Source organism: Mesoplodon mirus, assembly GCF_964341445.2.
Source record: "Mesoplodon mirus genome assembly, chromosome: 6".
Taxonomy (NCBI): domain Eukaryota; kingdom Metazoa; phylum Chordata; class Mammalia; order Artiodactyla; family Ziphiidae; genus Mesoplodon; species Mesoplodon mirus.
Window position 1 is genome coordinate 16107972 of NC_138982.1, and position 15223 is coordinate 16123194.

The 15223-nt window shown below is 38.8% G+C and overlaps 1 protein-coding gene across 1 annotated transcript in view; it reads left to right on the forward strand.

Annotated features, from left to right (window-relative positions):
• EIF2A (eukaryotic translation initiation factor 2A) overlaps positions 1–4834 on the forward strand; it is a 39038-nt gene extending 34204 nt beyond the window's left edge. Inside the window, exons 12-14 of the mRNA XM_082625673.1 lie at positions 2814–2942; positions 3743–3808; positions 4432–4834. Coding sequence (XP_082481799.1) covers positions 2814–2942; positions 3743–3808; positions 4432–4497 — 261 coding nt within the window. The 3' untranslated portion in view covers positions 4498–4834. The remainder of the gene's footprint in view (positions 1–2813; positions 2943–3742; positions 3809–4431) is intronic.
• The last annotated feature ends 10389 nt before the right edge of the window (positions 4835–15223 follow it).

Below are 15223 nucleotides of genomic sequence, written 5' to 3' on the forward strand. Positions count from 1 at the left end.
CCACACCCTCTGCCATGGAAGTGCGGAGTCCTAACCACTGGATCACCAGAGAAGTCCCAATGTGACTTTCTTAAAGATAACTCTGTGGTTCTTTTGAAAAAACAATCAGTGCTATTAATGTAAAACATAATAATTACAAAAACAACCCCCCCGACACACCCCACCTCATACGACCATATAAGCACCCACACACGTTATTTACTAAAGATGATACTACTAATCCGTCATTTTGGAGTTATTCTGCGTATTTTCTCAGTGATGACAAAGAGTTTTCTAGTTGCAAGATAATCCTTTCAGTATGTATTTTTGAGACAACTGGCTGGAGTTAGTAAAAGTTATGACTGTGTGATACAACAAAGGTAAATGATCTATGACAGGATCTCATCCCTGACTGAATTAAGGAACCAGAGATAAAGGAGTCAGATGTACATAATCTAACCAAGTACTTTTATAAACTGGTGATGACTTTGTAACCTTATCAGCTTTACCAAAAATAATTGAAACAAAGAGTTTAATCTTACCATGTACGTAACCTTTTTTAGAGAATGACCAGAATTCAAGTATATTAACACAAACATTTTAACTTATTCTTGGTTTTTTAAAGTATGGAGGAAAATCGTCATTTCACTTAACTTTACTTATTTATTTTAAATTTATTTTAATTTTTATTTTTTTGGCTGCATTGGGTCTTTGTTGCTGTGCGCGGGCTTTCTCTAGTTGTGGCGAGCAGGGGCTACTCTTCGTTGTGGTGCACAGGCTTCTCATTGCCGTGGCTTCTCTTGTCGCGGAGCACGGGATCTAGGCACGCGGGCTTCAGTAGTTGTGGCGCACGGGCTTGTTCCACAGCACGTGGGATCTTCCCAGACCAGGGATCGAACGTGTGTCCCTTGCGTTGGCAGGCGGATTCTTAACCACTGCGCCACCAGGGAAGTCCCTCACTTAACTTTAATAGTTTTTCATATTTATGACATTTATCTTACTAGAAAATTAATATTCTCAGCTGATTACAAACAACTAAATTAAAAATTTTTTAATCTGATGTCAAAAGTGAATTTTGATAGGCAAAGTGTGTCTCTTCTCCTTTTATCCACTCTTCTCCTTTAATTTGATATTATGAAAAATACCAAACTGTATATTATCAGAACTTATAGGCTCCTGAAGAGTGGAAACTAAATAATTTCTTTCTGAATACTCTGTTAAAGTGCTCAGTAATGTTCTCACATAGAAGGTTAGGAATTAATGTTGGTTGATTGTAATGTACAAAATACAACCAACATGACTCTAAAGAGAAAAAAATACTCCAATTCTGCACTCTCTAAAAACTCTCAGGCAGACATTTTTAGATTTGGAGATCTAGGAGTGATAGCCTGTCCCATGTTCCCCTGGGATGCTTTGGTAGTTCAGAGTATCCCATCCAGAACTCTTAAGAGGTTTTAGAGTCTTGCAGGGTCTGTGTGTTCCACTGGGAACTCTGTAAGGAAAAGGAGAAACCCTACTTTTGGTCCAATAAAGAAAGACTTTCATAACTTTTCCCTCCTCTTGTCAAAACGTATATCTTGTCATAATTACAGAGGAGAGTCGGTCTTTTGCTCTTTCATTTATTTAGCATGTACAGTTGAGCTCACATTATGCTGAGGGCACAAGTGAACAAAGAAACCTCAAGTACAGTCTCGTGGGGGATAGTACAGTGCAGTTACAGTAAGGAAACATACCATGTGTTGTGCAACTAATCTGGTCTCTTGGGGGGTGGGGGAATTTTCCAGAGGCCTAAAGGATAAGTAGGGTTAGCCAGGTGACCTGAAGGTGTTCTAGGCACAAGGAACAGTACACATGAAGGCCAGGAAATACGAATATATGGCACCTTAGGGGAAATAAAAGTGGTTCAGAATCAGTGGTTACTCGGTGAGAAGGGATGAAGCTAGAAAGGTCATCATCAGAGATCTGATCACATTGGGAGCAATATATTGTCCCTTTCAGGGAACAGAGTTTTCCCATGGCACTTCCTTGCAGAGCTGAATTGATCTGATTATAAATAAATCCCTATGGAACTTATCCTGTAGCATCATCTATTACATGTACTTGATATACGTGTAATAGTTTTTGAGGATATCCCAAGAGTGAAGCTTCAAACACCTTAATTAGAAAAGCCCTCTCACATTTCCAACCATCCACATAGTGGCACTTCCCAAAATATCCAAAAATTTGGAATGCTTATTTGCTGATACAGAAACCTCCTAGTTTACTCTGCTAAGGTCATTTCATTTATTTCCATTGTTATTATATTACTAATTATATATTTTATATTACTAAGATAATATTTTATCATGTTACTAATATAATATTATATTACTAATATACTATTATTTTTTATTTTATTATTATGTTACCTTAATTTTGGGGGATGGGTGGGCGGCCCACACGTCACAGCATGTGGGATCTTAGTTCCCTGACCAGGGATCAAACCCGTACCCCCTGCATTGGAAGCGCAGAGTCTTAACCATGGGACTGCCGGGGAAGTCCCTAACTTTAAATCCTAGATCTAGCAAAGTGTTCCCTATGACAATTATATAGTGAAAACCTTTTGGGTAGCTCATTATACTGTGACTTTTTTTTAACACTTCTTTGTAATTATCTGTTATGGACAATATAGCATACTTCATGAGACCAGCAATTCAGATGCTTTCTTTATATGAAATGTGCAAAAGATAAAATCATATATTGGTTTCTGAATTTTATGTGCCAAGGCTATGTTTGTTGAAATACTTTAATGATGTCATTTTAGAAAATTGAATTTTTGAAAATATTTCCTGTAGGAAGCAAGAAGTGATAAGAGTCCAGATATGGCACCTACCCCTGCCCCACAGAGCACACCACGAAATACTATCTCTCAGTCAACTTCTGGAGACCCTGAGATAGACAAAAAAATCAAGAACCTAAAGAAGGTGGGAGGCTTAAGTGAAAAGCACATGTGTTTATTGAAAGAATACATGAGAATTATACAAAGAAAGTAATGCTTAGATGCCTAAAGACAGGCATCCGAGAGGTTTGTACAGTCCTCATTGTTGCTTTTTCACCATGAAATACTGTAACTTAGGAATGGCACCTATTTTAGTTCTGTTCACAGTTGTCTAAAGGATATTAGTCTTTATTATTGATTTTTGGAGTAATAAGAAATAATGTACATTTGAACACTTTTATACTCACTTTTTCATTAAACACTTGTGAGACAGGTAAGAGCAGATATTTATCCCATTTTTAAAGATGAAGAAAGAGAAACAAAAGGAAGTTCATTAAATTGTCAAATTGCAACCAGTTTGTGATGGTGGCCTTAGAGGTAAAATCCAGGTTTCTAGAGCCCTTCCCAGGCTACATTATGGAGTTTCTCTTAAAGCCAAAGACATCGTCCAGGTACAATGAGGTTCTGAAATGTTGAAAATGGTGATATATTTAAATACATATACTTGTACATGTATACACATAGATGTACATATATGATAATATTAATTAAAATCTTGAAAAATACTTTGCTAAATTCCATGTTCTTAACATACCCAATTTTACATTTAATTTTAAAAAGTAGTTTACCTTAGCATTTTAGCAGTCTGTTCTTGATACAAATGTAAGATAATTGATTTTCCTTATTCAGGTTTCACATTTATATGATTGAATTGTTAATAAGAAAATTTGCATTCTAAAATTACTTATTCTTCCTTTTGACTCATAATATATTTGATGTTTGCAGAAACTGAAAGCAATTGAACAACTGAAAGAACAAGCAGCAACTGGAAAACAGCTAGAAAAAAATCAGGTCTTTTCTGCATTTTTCATTTGGGCTCACAGTCACTACCACCCTTCCCCTTTTTATTATAAGCAATTATTTAATCAGGTAAAAGAGCCATATAGATTTTAAAACTTCTTTTGAAAACCATATGCCTTTTTTTTTTTTTAACATTTTTAGTCTTAAATAGGCAAGGATAGGGGAAGACATGATGTGGATCGTGGTGAATGAGGGAGTCCCTGTTTCCTCTGAGGCATACCAATGTCATTGCTGCTGAAAATAAAGGCAGTTTATATTATGTTAGACAAATAGAAGATTCTCTTCTTTCCTGTGTCTCAGGTCGCACTGTCCCGTTTGCCCCTTCCCCTCCTCCTTTCCTCAACACTTTGAAGCCCCAAGTGTAGAATGGAAGACTTATTAGACCTAAAGATGCATGCAGTAAGACAGCTCTGTTTTTTGCCCCCTTAATTCATACCAAATAATAAATTAGAACTTGTTTCTAATCTGTATTTTAAAATCTATGTTTACCAGTAGATCTGGTAAAGTCTCAGAAATATTCTTTCTCTAAATTTTTTCTCTTTTGCTATATGGCTATAGATCCAATAATTATTTTATTTCCTATTTAATAACTTTATTGTTTTAAACTTTTCTAGTTGGAGAAAATTCAGAAAGAGAAAGCCCTTCTCCAGGAGCTGGAAGATTTGGAACTGGGTATTTAAAGATTCAGAGAAAGCAAGTTGCTTACCAGAAATCAGTGCAAACATATTTTCTGTTAAACCCATTGGTGTACATGGAATATTCATGTGCCCACATTTAATGTTCACTTATAATTTTAACCATTTATCCAAGATTCTGCATATGTATAGAATTATTTAATAATGTCTGTTAAATTGATTTTTACCTCCTGCATCCTATATCATGTCAACACATGATATAGAAAAGAGACATATGATTTTTTTTTTAAGCTAAGCTTGACAGATTGAAAGACCAATGTCATTGTTTTTTAGTAGGGGACAGTATTTACCATATAAATGAATAAAGGCGTTTTAAATTTGATCATTGTTGACTTTGTTATAAGTTCCTCAATTAACGGATCCTTTATTAATTTACAAGGCAAGTTTGGGAAATACTTCCTTTGAATATATAATGTGGCTATCTTGATCCTAAACACTGTATTATCAAACATTAGAGAAACGCCTTAAAATCAGGTTTTCCTGAATATATTAAATTGTTGGGACTTCCCTGGTGACGCAGTGTTTAAGAATCCACCTGCCAATGCAGGGGACACAGGTTTGATCCCTGGTCCAGAAGATACCGCATGCTGCGGAGCAACTAAGCCCGTGCACCACAACTACTGAGCCTGCACTCTAGAGCCTGAGCGCCACAACTCCAGAAGCCCACGCACCTAGAGCCCGTGTTCCTCATCAAGAGAAGTGCACCACAACAAAGAGTAGCCCCTGCTCGCTGCAACTAGAGAAAGTCCACGCATAGCAATGAAGACCCAATGCAGCCAAAAATAAATAAATAAATTTAAAAATAATAATAAATATATTAATTTGTTTATATTATTTGTAGTATTTGAAGTAAAGTTTTTCTGACTAGTTCTAAAAAGTAAATATAGAATAAAAATAGAAAATAGCAAAACATTTTATTTTGATATTTCAAATAATAAACCTGATCATTTAATGATGAGGTAAATATTTTCTAAACATGAACTGTGATCATTTTGCTATAGTCATCTTGATTGTTTTGATTGTTCACTCATATGAAGAATAAAAGATGTACTGATAATCCAAGACACTCAGCTATCAAAACTGATTTCTATTTGGTTTTAGAATCTATTACTGTTAATTGTTTTCATCTGATTTACATTTGAAGTTATTTTTATTTCATTTGCATTGATACAGGTTTTCATTATCTAGAGCTAGTATTTAAACTAAATAAAAGAAAAAAATTTAGGAATACTTTGAGAGATATACACAAACAGATAACTGAGTTTACTAATGCCCCAAAGCTGCAAAGAAGATTTGGTAAAGACCTAATGCATTAAAATTTGAGTGGTATTTTAAATGTTTTGTGTGTGAAGTGAGTGTGAACATACACACACTCATGTACATATAATTGCTTTCAACATTAATTTATTTCTGTTAATAGAAACTTAAGGTTTTTAAAAGTAATATATTGCTTTTATAATATATTTTAAAATTGTTTTTCTAACGTTAAATAATTCATCCTGAGACAGTATAATGTTTTTTGGCCTGGCAGCCTAATAATTTTTTTTAATTTTAAATTTTTAAAATGAATTACCAGTTTACACAGTTTACAGCAAATATATTAATCATTTTTAAAATGTTAAGGGAATTCCCTGGCGATCTAGTGGTTAGGACTCCACACTTCCACTGCAGAGGCATGGATTGGATCCCTGGTCTGGGAACTAAGATCCCATCTGCCGCGTGGCCAAAAAAAATTAAGAAAAATAAAATGTTTATTTTAGAGGTAGTATCATTGAACCTTTTGTTTTAGTCAGATGCTTTTTAATTGCTCCAAGGTGACTGTTCTGACCAAAATTAGATTGCTTGGACTCGTTTTTTAGAATTGTCTTTATTTGTGTAATCATTTAATCCATTTAATTTTTTTCCAAAGAAATGTTTTATTTCTGAGCACATATCAATATAAAAATCATTGACGTGTTCTTTGACTACATATTTTGTTTGGTTTTTATTTTAAATACATTGTCCTCAGGGAGTAAGAGTAAGGTGATAGAAGAGTGTAAGGTGATAAACGTGTGCTTGAAAGTGAAATTTTAAGTACACTGCTGTGTATTCATTATAAAGGAAAATGTATAAATCCTGGATTCTCATAAAAATCTCCTTGCCTTAATCATCTCCGAAATGTATTTGGCATTTACCATAAGCATTTGTGAATACCATTGTAAGCTTGAGGGGAGATACTGCAGTAGACACAAAGGCTTGTGCATGTGTTACACAAGCTTCCCAGTGAGGGAAGAGAAAAAGGGGCAAAACCCAACCTTTGTAGCTGGAAGAAAGGAATTCTCTTAGAAAAGGAATAGAGAGATAATTTATGTCAAAACATACTTATATATGTTGCCAAATAATACAGAATATTTTTAAAACAATACTATGTTTTTTATGGCTACATTTAAGTATGTAAACTTACAGAAAAAACTTTGGACAGGGTATGCACTAAACTGATAACATTGACTACTAGGATGGGCGGTAATCAAAAGGAACTTTAACCTTATTTGTAATGGTTAACGTTTTTCTATCTATTTATTTATTTTTGGCTGCGTTGGGTCTTTGTCGCTGTGCATGGGCTTTCTGTAGTTGTGGCGAGCAGGAGCTACTCTTCATTGCGGTGCGCGGGCTTCCTCTAGTTCGGGTGCTCGGGCTCCAGCACATGGGCTCTGTAGTTGCAGCATGCGGGCTCTCTAGTTTTGGCATGCGGGTTTAATTGCCCCACAGCATGTGGGATCTTAGTTCCCTGACCAGGGATCGAACCCGAGTCCCCTGCGTTGGAAGGCAGATTCTTAACCACTGGACCACCAGGGAAGTCCTTCCTTCTTTAAAGGTTTATACTTCTACCGGTGAAATTTTCCCATATTCTTATCAAATCTATAAGGCTTTTGAATTTTTACCAAATCGAGGGAAGGGAAATAATACTTTTTGGTTTTGTTACTTCTTTTTTTTTTTTTTTTTTTTTTTTTTTTTTTGCGGTATGCGGGCCTCTCACTGTTGTGGCCTCCCCCGTTGCGGAGCACAGGCTCTGGATGCGCAGGCCCAGCGGCCATGGCTCACGGGCCCAGCCGCTCCGCGGCATATGGGATCCTCCCAGACCGGGGCACGAACCCGTATCCCCTGCATCGGCAGGCGGACTCTCAACCACTGCGCCACCAGGGAGGCCCACTTCTTTTTATTAGTAATGGGTTATGTACTTTTCCACATTTGATGGTTGTTTATATTTTTTTAGTGAATTGTTTTTTTCTTTTCCTTGGCCCATTTCTCTATTTGGCTTTCATCTTACTGATTTGTAAGAATATCGAATATAGTAACACATAAAATCCTCTTTTTTAAAAATTTTAAATAGGAAGTACATGAACAGGATTTTTTTTTTTTTTAATTCAAGCAGTACAAAAGGCACACAGTGAAAAGTACCTCTGTTCTACATGCAGCAATTTTCACTTCCTTATGTATCTTTCTAAAGATACATTGCATATTTATATTCAAGTATATACACACTTCCGTTAAAAAAAAAAAGCATACACACTGTTCTTTATTCCTTTTTTTCCTTAACATATTTTGGAAATCATTCCATATCAGTACATAGCTGTTTTAAAATTTATACATATATCTTTATAATGACCACATTGTGTGGAGGTAAGATAATTTGACCACATTGTGTGGAGGTATGAGTTAACCAGCTCATACTGATGTACATTTAGGTTATAAAATGTCAGTTAAACACATACACACATGCTTTAAAATAACAAGTATAGATGTTTATCTGTATTCTGAGATTAAGCTGGATGTTTTGAGAAATTAAATTTGTTTTATGGATGCTCAGTTTAACTGGTGGTCATTTTTGCAGTATATTTCTTTGAGTTAGATATTAGGACAGCTAGGACTATTAAAAATTTATTTATTTATTTATTTATTTATTTTGCGTTACGCAGGCTTCTCCCGTTGCGGAGCACAGGCTCTGGACGCACAGGCCCAGCGGCCATGGCTCACGGGCCCAGCTGTTCTGTGGCATGTGGGACCTTCCTGGACCGGGGCACGAACCAGTGTCCCCTGCATCGGCAGGCGGACTCTCAACCACTGCGCCACCAGGGAAGCCCTAAAAATTTTTATTCAAGTGAGGTTTCAAAGCAGTTCTTGGATTCATCCACCTGTGTAAATATATTAATGTCCAGAGCAAGGCAAAGTGATATGAATTTATAAGTAGTAAAATGACAGAAATTACAGTGACAGCGTTGCTGTTCCAATCTTGCCAAAGTTAAGTGTTTTCTTTATTCGTGGAAGGAAGGAGGAATAGTGGAATAAGCCATACCAGGTGCCTACTTCTCTGGGTCATCTTTGCCCCCAAGACCATAAAATCAAACCAGATTGAGGAGGAGTAAACTTGGCGCTTTTTAGAGAGCTGCATAGGTCAATTCATCAAGTGTTTACTGTGTAAAGTGCAGGTTACAAAGGAAATGCGATGTATTTAGAAATGTTAAGATTGACATTGAAATGAAGTGTAAGACACTTGAAGATTCAAGACCTGGTACCAAACGATGTAGCCAGGTGTCTTAATCCATCAGGGCTGCTGTAACAAAATACCATAGACTGGGTTGCTTATAAATAAGAGACATTTATTTCTGACAAATCTGCTTCCCGGTTCTGTCTTCTTACTGTCTCCTCACATGGTGGAAGGTGTGAGGGAGCTCTTGGGGCCGCTTTTATAAAGGCACTAGTCCCATTTATGAGGGCCCTGCCCTCATGACCTAACCACGTCCCAGAGGCCTCACCTCCAAACACCATCATGCTGGGGATAGGTTCAACGTAGGAATTTAGAAGGGACACACACGTTCAGTCTATAGAGCACCTAGGCAAAAAATACATAAAACAAGCATTCATTGTATATCGATATAAAGAGATGGGAGATACTACTGTGGTTGACCGGTATTTCTTGTTCTCCGGGTCATGTGGGAGAATTACACTTCCCTGTCTAGAGTTTTTACAGTTCCTAGACCACTGCCTTCTTTCCAGTGTTGCCATGGGTTTATTGCTGTACCACTTTACTGTCATTTCTCTAAGATCCTGAGAAAGGAGAGAGGCAAATGCATGTGCTTATTTTGCTATCTTAAAGCGGAAGTCAGAAAAGCATACTTCTAAGGTTTGTAAAAAAATATTTTATAATATCTTTATATTTTAAGTGAATTTGAAAATCAAAAGCATTTTATTCATTTCACCCAAAACACAATTCTTGTTATGTTCACTAGAGGGTTTCAAAGATCAGAGAATTGGGGAATTAAGGAATTAGAATTTATGGAAATATGTTCCGTACTAGAAATATGCAAATGAAAATGTAATAGCATGGGGTGCTGCTCCTTTTTTTTTTTTTTTTTGGCCACGCAGCATGTGGTATCTTAGTTCCTCGACCACCAGGGATTGAATCCATGCCTCCTGCGTTAGAGGCATGGAGTCTTAACCACTGGGCCACCAGGGAAGTCCCTGCTCTTTCTTTTTATATTGACAAACTCCTTGAATTAACCCTCTTTAGCCCCTTGCCATCAGGCTTAACTCCTCCCTTTCCCCTGAGTTCTGTCAGTAATCTCCTATTGGCTGCAATTGAATCGTGTCTCAAGAGTTTGTTTGTAGGTCAAATGTTTGCAAATGGAATTTGCATATGTTTTCCCACAGAGGATAATAATATAAGTGGTTATTGGTGCTGAGGTGAGCCCATGAAAACTTTACATGGAAGAACTGAGTATAGATTCATTAAAACAAAAAAGCTGTTTACAAATTAATTTTTAAAATGTAACGCCAGGGGCTTCCCTGGTGGCGCAGTGGTTGAGAGTCCGCCTGACGATGCAGGGGACACGGGTTCGTGCCCCGGTCCGGGAAGATCCCACATGCCGTGGAGCGGCTGGGCACGTGAGCCATGGCCGCTGAGCCTGCGTGTCCGGAGCCTGTGCTCCGCAACGGGAGAGGCCACAGCAGTGAGAGGGCCGCGTACCACAAAAAAAAAAAAAAAAAAAAAAAAATGTAATGCCAATAAAAGAAAATAGAATGAGAATTCTTTTTGAAAGTTTGAATGCTTACTTTTTTTTTTAAAGCAGATTTAAATGAAGGAAGAAGTAGAAGAAAATAATTTTTAGGAGATTCCTATAGATGCTTTTGGTCATTTTTGTGTGCTTTAGATACTGGTTCTTTGCTACATACATATAAACTTATGTTCTCTTTTCCTTAATTTAAATTTTCACTATTCACAAATTCAACCACAATTGAGATTTTTCCTAAGATCACTAAGCAAAAAATGGAAGCAGGAGGGAAAGTGAAAAAGACATTATGGAGAAAAAGATATACATGAGATGGACAGAGAAAGACAGAAAGCAAGGGAGAAGTGAAGCGAAGAGACCCTGGAATTGGGTCAGAGCCATCACACCCAGGACACCATCTCTGGTTCTTTTCTGAGCTGGGAGGGATGGTGAGCACCCTTGGAAGAGGAAATAAGTGCTGTGTAACCCAGGAATAGCTGCAAATCAGGAACTATGTGACTTGGGAATAGCTCCACAAATCTCTTAGGAATTAAGCTCCTTTCAAAAGAAAAGTCAAAAAACAAAAGAAAAGTCACCTGTGTTTTTAAAGTCTTAAAAGACGTGGCAAAGCAGAGCTGCTTGCATTCACATCCTTGGGCAAAATTACTTCTGAGCACAGTTTTGTTTATTTGTCTATGTTCAGTTGAAGCTTAACAGGTCAAATCCTAGAATGGTGATATCACCAGAGAGAACCTTTTATTGCGCCCAGCCTGCTTTGCTTTTGTGTCCTCTCCCCCTCTTCTTCCCAGCAAGGGCCCATGGTACCCTCTTAAGGAGTCTAAAGTCCTTGGCTTGTGCCTCCTCTCCCAAGCCCCCAGTCATATAATAGAGACAATTCATGCATACTTATTGATTGAAATAATACATCTGGACCACAAAACTCAAGCAGGCATTTGCATTTAAACACTGGCAATGAAAGACTTGGGAATTTAGATAGAGTTTGGTAATATTGACCGGAACAGAGAAGTGATCAGCCTTGGGCGTAGAAGTAGCAGGGGCCCAGGGCAAAATGAAAATGTGGAGTTCCTGTTCAAAAACTAAGAATTTCATGGCAGTGACAGCAAAGCATGGGTTAAACCAAGTGCAGGGTGTTTTTAAGTCCTGGGCCCTGTGTAACCACACAGGTCGCACAGCCATGAAGCCAACCCCGCACAGAAGCTGTGAGAATCTGAACTCCCTCTGATCTAAATGAAGAGACTTGACTTTGTTTCTGGACATCCCCCTGTTCCCTGGAGGAGAAAGAGGTAGTGGCTGACCCTAGCAAGAGTGCTGCAGAGGAAGGAAAGGTTGTGGGGTTTTTTTCAGACTTTTTTTTTAGATGAGTTTTTAGGTTCTCAGCAAAATAGAGGTGAAGGTACGGAGATTACCCTGTATACCCCCTTCTTCCACTCATGCACAGCCTCCCGCATTATCAACATCCCCCGCCGGAGTGGGACATTGGTTACAACTGGTGAGCCTATCTTGACGCATCATAATCATCCGAAGTCCATAGTTTACATTAAGTTTCACTCTTGGTGTTGCACATTCTACGGGTTTGGTCTCATGTGCAATGACATGTATCCACCATTATAGTAGCGTCCAGAGTCATTTCACTGATTGGAAAATCCTCTGTTCTCCACCTACTCATCTCCCTACTCTCTCCCTGGCAACCACTGATCTTACTGTCTCTGTAGTTTTGCCTTTTCCAGAATGTCACGTAGTTGGAATCATACAGCGTGCAACCTTTTCAGATTGGCTTCTTACACTTAGTAATAATGCATTTAATGTTTCGCCATGTATTTTCGTGACTTGATAGCTCATTTCTTTTTAGCGCTGAATAGTGTTCCATTGTCTGGATGGACCATAGTTTATTTAACCATTCAACCATTCACCTACTGAAGGACATCTTGGTTGCTTCCAGGTTTTGACAATGTGAATACAACTGCTATAAACATCCATGTGCAGGTTTTTGGGTGAACATAGTTTTTATTGTACGCCTTAAATCTTAGGCCTCTTGCTCCAGCCCCTTCCTGGTACTGAGGTCTGGCCTTGATTCTGAGCTTGCTGGCCTGAACAGCTTGCTGGGCCAGGGTTATCCCATCTGTGTAATGGCCTCCTAGACACTGATAGTATACTGTCTGAACTTCTAAGTATTGTCTGCCAACAATTCTATGTTTAAGAGTTGGAGATGGGAGTGGCAAGAGTTTAAAAACCGAAACCAGGCTTAAGGAAAGAAAGAGCTTAACATGGCTCTAGTTAGGGTTAGTTTGCAAGCAACAGAAGTGGTCTCTCTCTAACTTAAGAGGAAAAGAGTAGTAACAGAATATGTTATAGCTCACAGATTGAAGTGAAAAGAAAAACAATGAGGCTAGGAGATGACAGGAACCAGAGTAGTTTGGGGTCTAGAATGCTCCTCAGGGTTCTTCTACCAGAATTAATTGGCTTCAATAGTTTTTGGCTTGGGACACTGTCACAGCTCTGGCTGGGAAAGCTTTGGGCATCTTTTTTTTTTTTTTTGCGGTACGCAGGCCTCTCACTCTTGTGGCCTCTCCCATTGTGGAGCACAGGCTCCGGACGCGCAGGCTCAGCGGCCATGGCTCACAGGCCTAGCTGCTCCGCGGCATGTGGGATCCTCCCAGACCAGGGCATGAACCCGTGTCCCCTGCATCGTCAGGCGGACTCTCAACCACTGTGCCACCAGGGAAGCCCTGGGCATCTTAATTGACAGTCCCAACAAGATTGTGTGCAATGGGTTCCGGCCAATCCTCCAAAGAGAAACTGAAGTGCCATTACCAGAAGAGGGGGAGTTAATGCTGGGGAGCCTTCCTACAATATGCACTTTATTAATATTATGAAGAGGCCCCCACGAGGTAACTTGCTGCTCAAATTTTGTACAGCACTCTTTCTTTCTTTCTTACTTTCGATCTTGAAATGGATACATTTGGTTCAAATAATATTTTTCCATACAGGCTATGTTCTCTAGATACTGTTTTTAAGTTCAATTCTAGGTGATTATATTAATTTACTTTGTATCAAATGCTTTTAATTGAGGCCTCAAAACTATTATGTGTTTACTACACATGGATGTTCTTTTATAATTTTAGCTACCACGTGCACTTAAATTATTCCCAAATACATATGTGTACATTCTGTCTCTTTCTAGTACCATATTACTAGTTATCTCCAGCATAAGTTTACTTGACTATCTAGTCAAAAGTTGAAATTTAACACATTGACAAATTATCTTCTTTTACCACTTGCAAAATTTTCCATTACCATTCACTGCATTAAAAGTTCAGGTAACTTCCATGTTCATAGTAATTTGCTGGGTTCTCTGGAGATTTGAAGACAAATAAGACCTGAGTCTATACCTTAAGAGACCTCAAGTCTAGTACACTAGACTTGGCTTCATAGTCTGAGGAAACTTAAATACATCGGTGCCCAGGCCTCATCCTAGACCAATTAAATCAGAAGAACACTTGAGCTAGAGACATGATTATTGCTTCTTCATTGTCTTAACTCAGGCTGCTATAATAAAATACCATAGACTGTGTGGCTTGAACAAGAGACATTTATTTTGCACAGGTCTGGGGGCCGGGGAGTGCAATAACAAGGTGCTGGCCAGCTTGGTTCTTGGTGAGGGCCCTCTTCCTGGCTAGAAGACGGCTGCCATCTTGCTGTGTGTTCACATGACTTCTTCTTTGTGAGCATGTGTGGGTCTCACCCTCAAGACCTAATCTAAACCTAATTATCTTCCAAATGCCACACCTACAAATACCTTCACATTGGAAATTGGGGCTTCAATATATGAATTTGGGGGAGAACACAAACATTTGTCCCATAACATTCACTCTCTAGACCGCCCATCAGCAATCACCATATTTCCTCTGGAAAAAATCTCTTAGCCATGTCTCTTCCTTTTTCTTTACATTTATCATACCACGTTCAAAATTCTTAAAACGTTTTTCTTTCTTTGGCCTTGCCGCAAGGCTTGTGGAATCTTAGTTGCCCGACCAGGGATTGAACCCAGGGCCCTGGCAGTGAGAGTGCCAAGTCCTAACCACTGGACTGCCAGGGAATTTCCCCCCATACTACTTTAGACAAGCAATAATAACTGTCACTACCACTTACTGAGGCACCAGGCTAAACTTTCTACATATTGCATTTTTATTTTTTTTAATTTTTATTATTATTATTTTTTGCAGTATGCGGGACTCTCACTGTTGTGGCCCCTCCCGCCGCGGAGGACAGGCTCCGGACGCGCAGGCCCAGCGGCCATGGCCCACGGGCCCAGCCGCTCCACGACACGTGGGATCCTCCCGGACCGGGGCACGAACCTGTGTCCCCTGCATCGGCAGGCAGACTCCCAACCACTGCGCCACCAGGGAAGCCCCATATTGCATTTTATTCACTCTAATCCTTGTTAAAACTGTAAGGAAAGTCACAGGTACACCGCTAGTAAGAGGGAAGAGGATTGGACTTCAAAACCAGTGATCATCACTCCTGTGCTGTACTATCTCCATTCTCTCTTTTTTCCAGTCCACCTTGCCTTCAGTCCCGAAAATGATCTTCCTCAGAAACCTGTAGCACTTTTTTCTCTGCCATTGTCTGCTCAATTCGTTCTTTACTTTTCAGTAAGCCTTTCA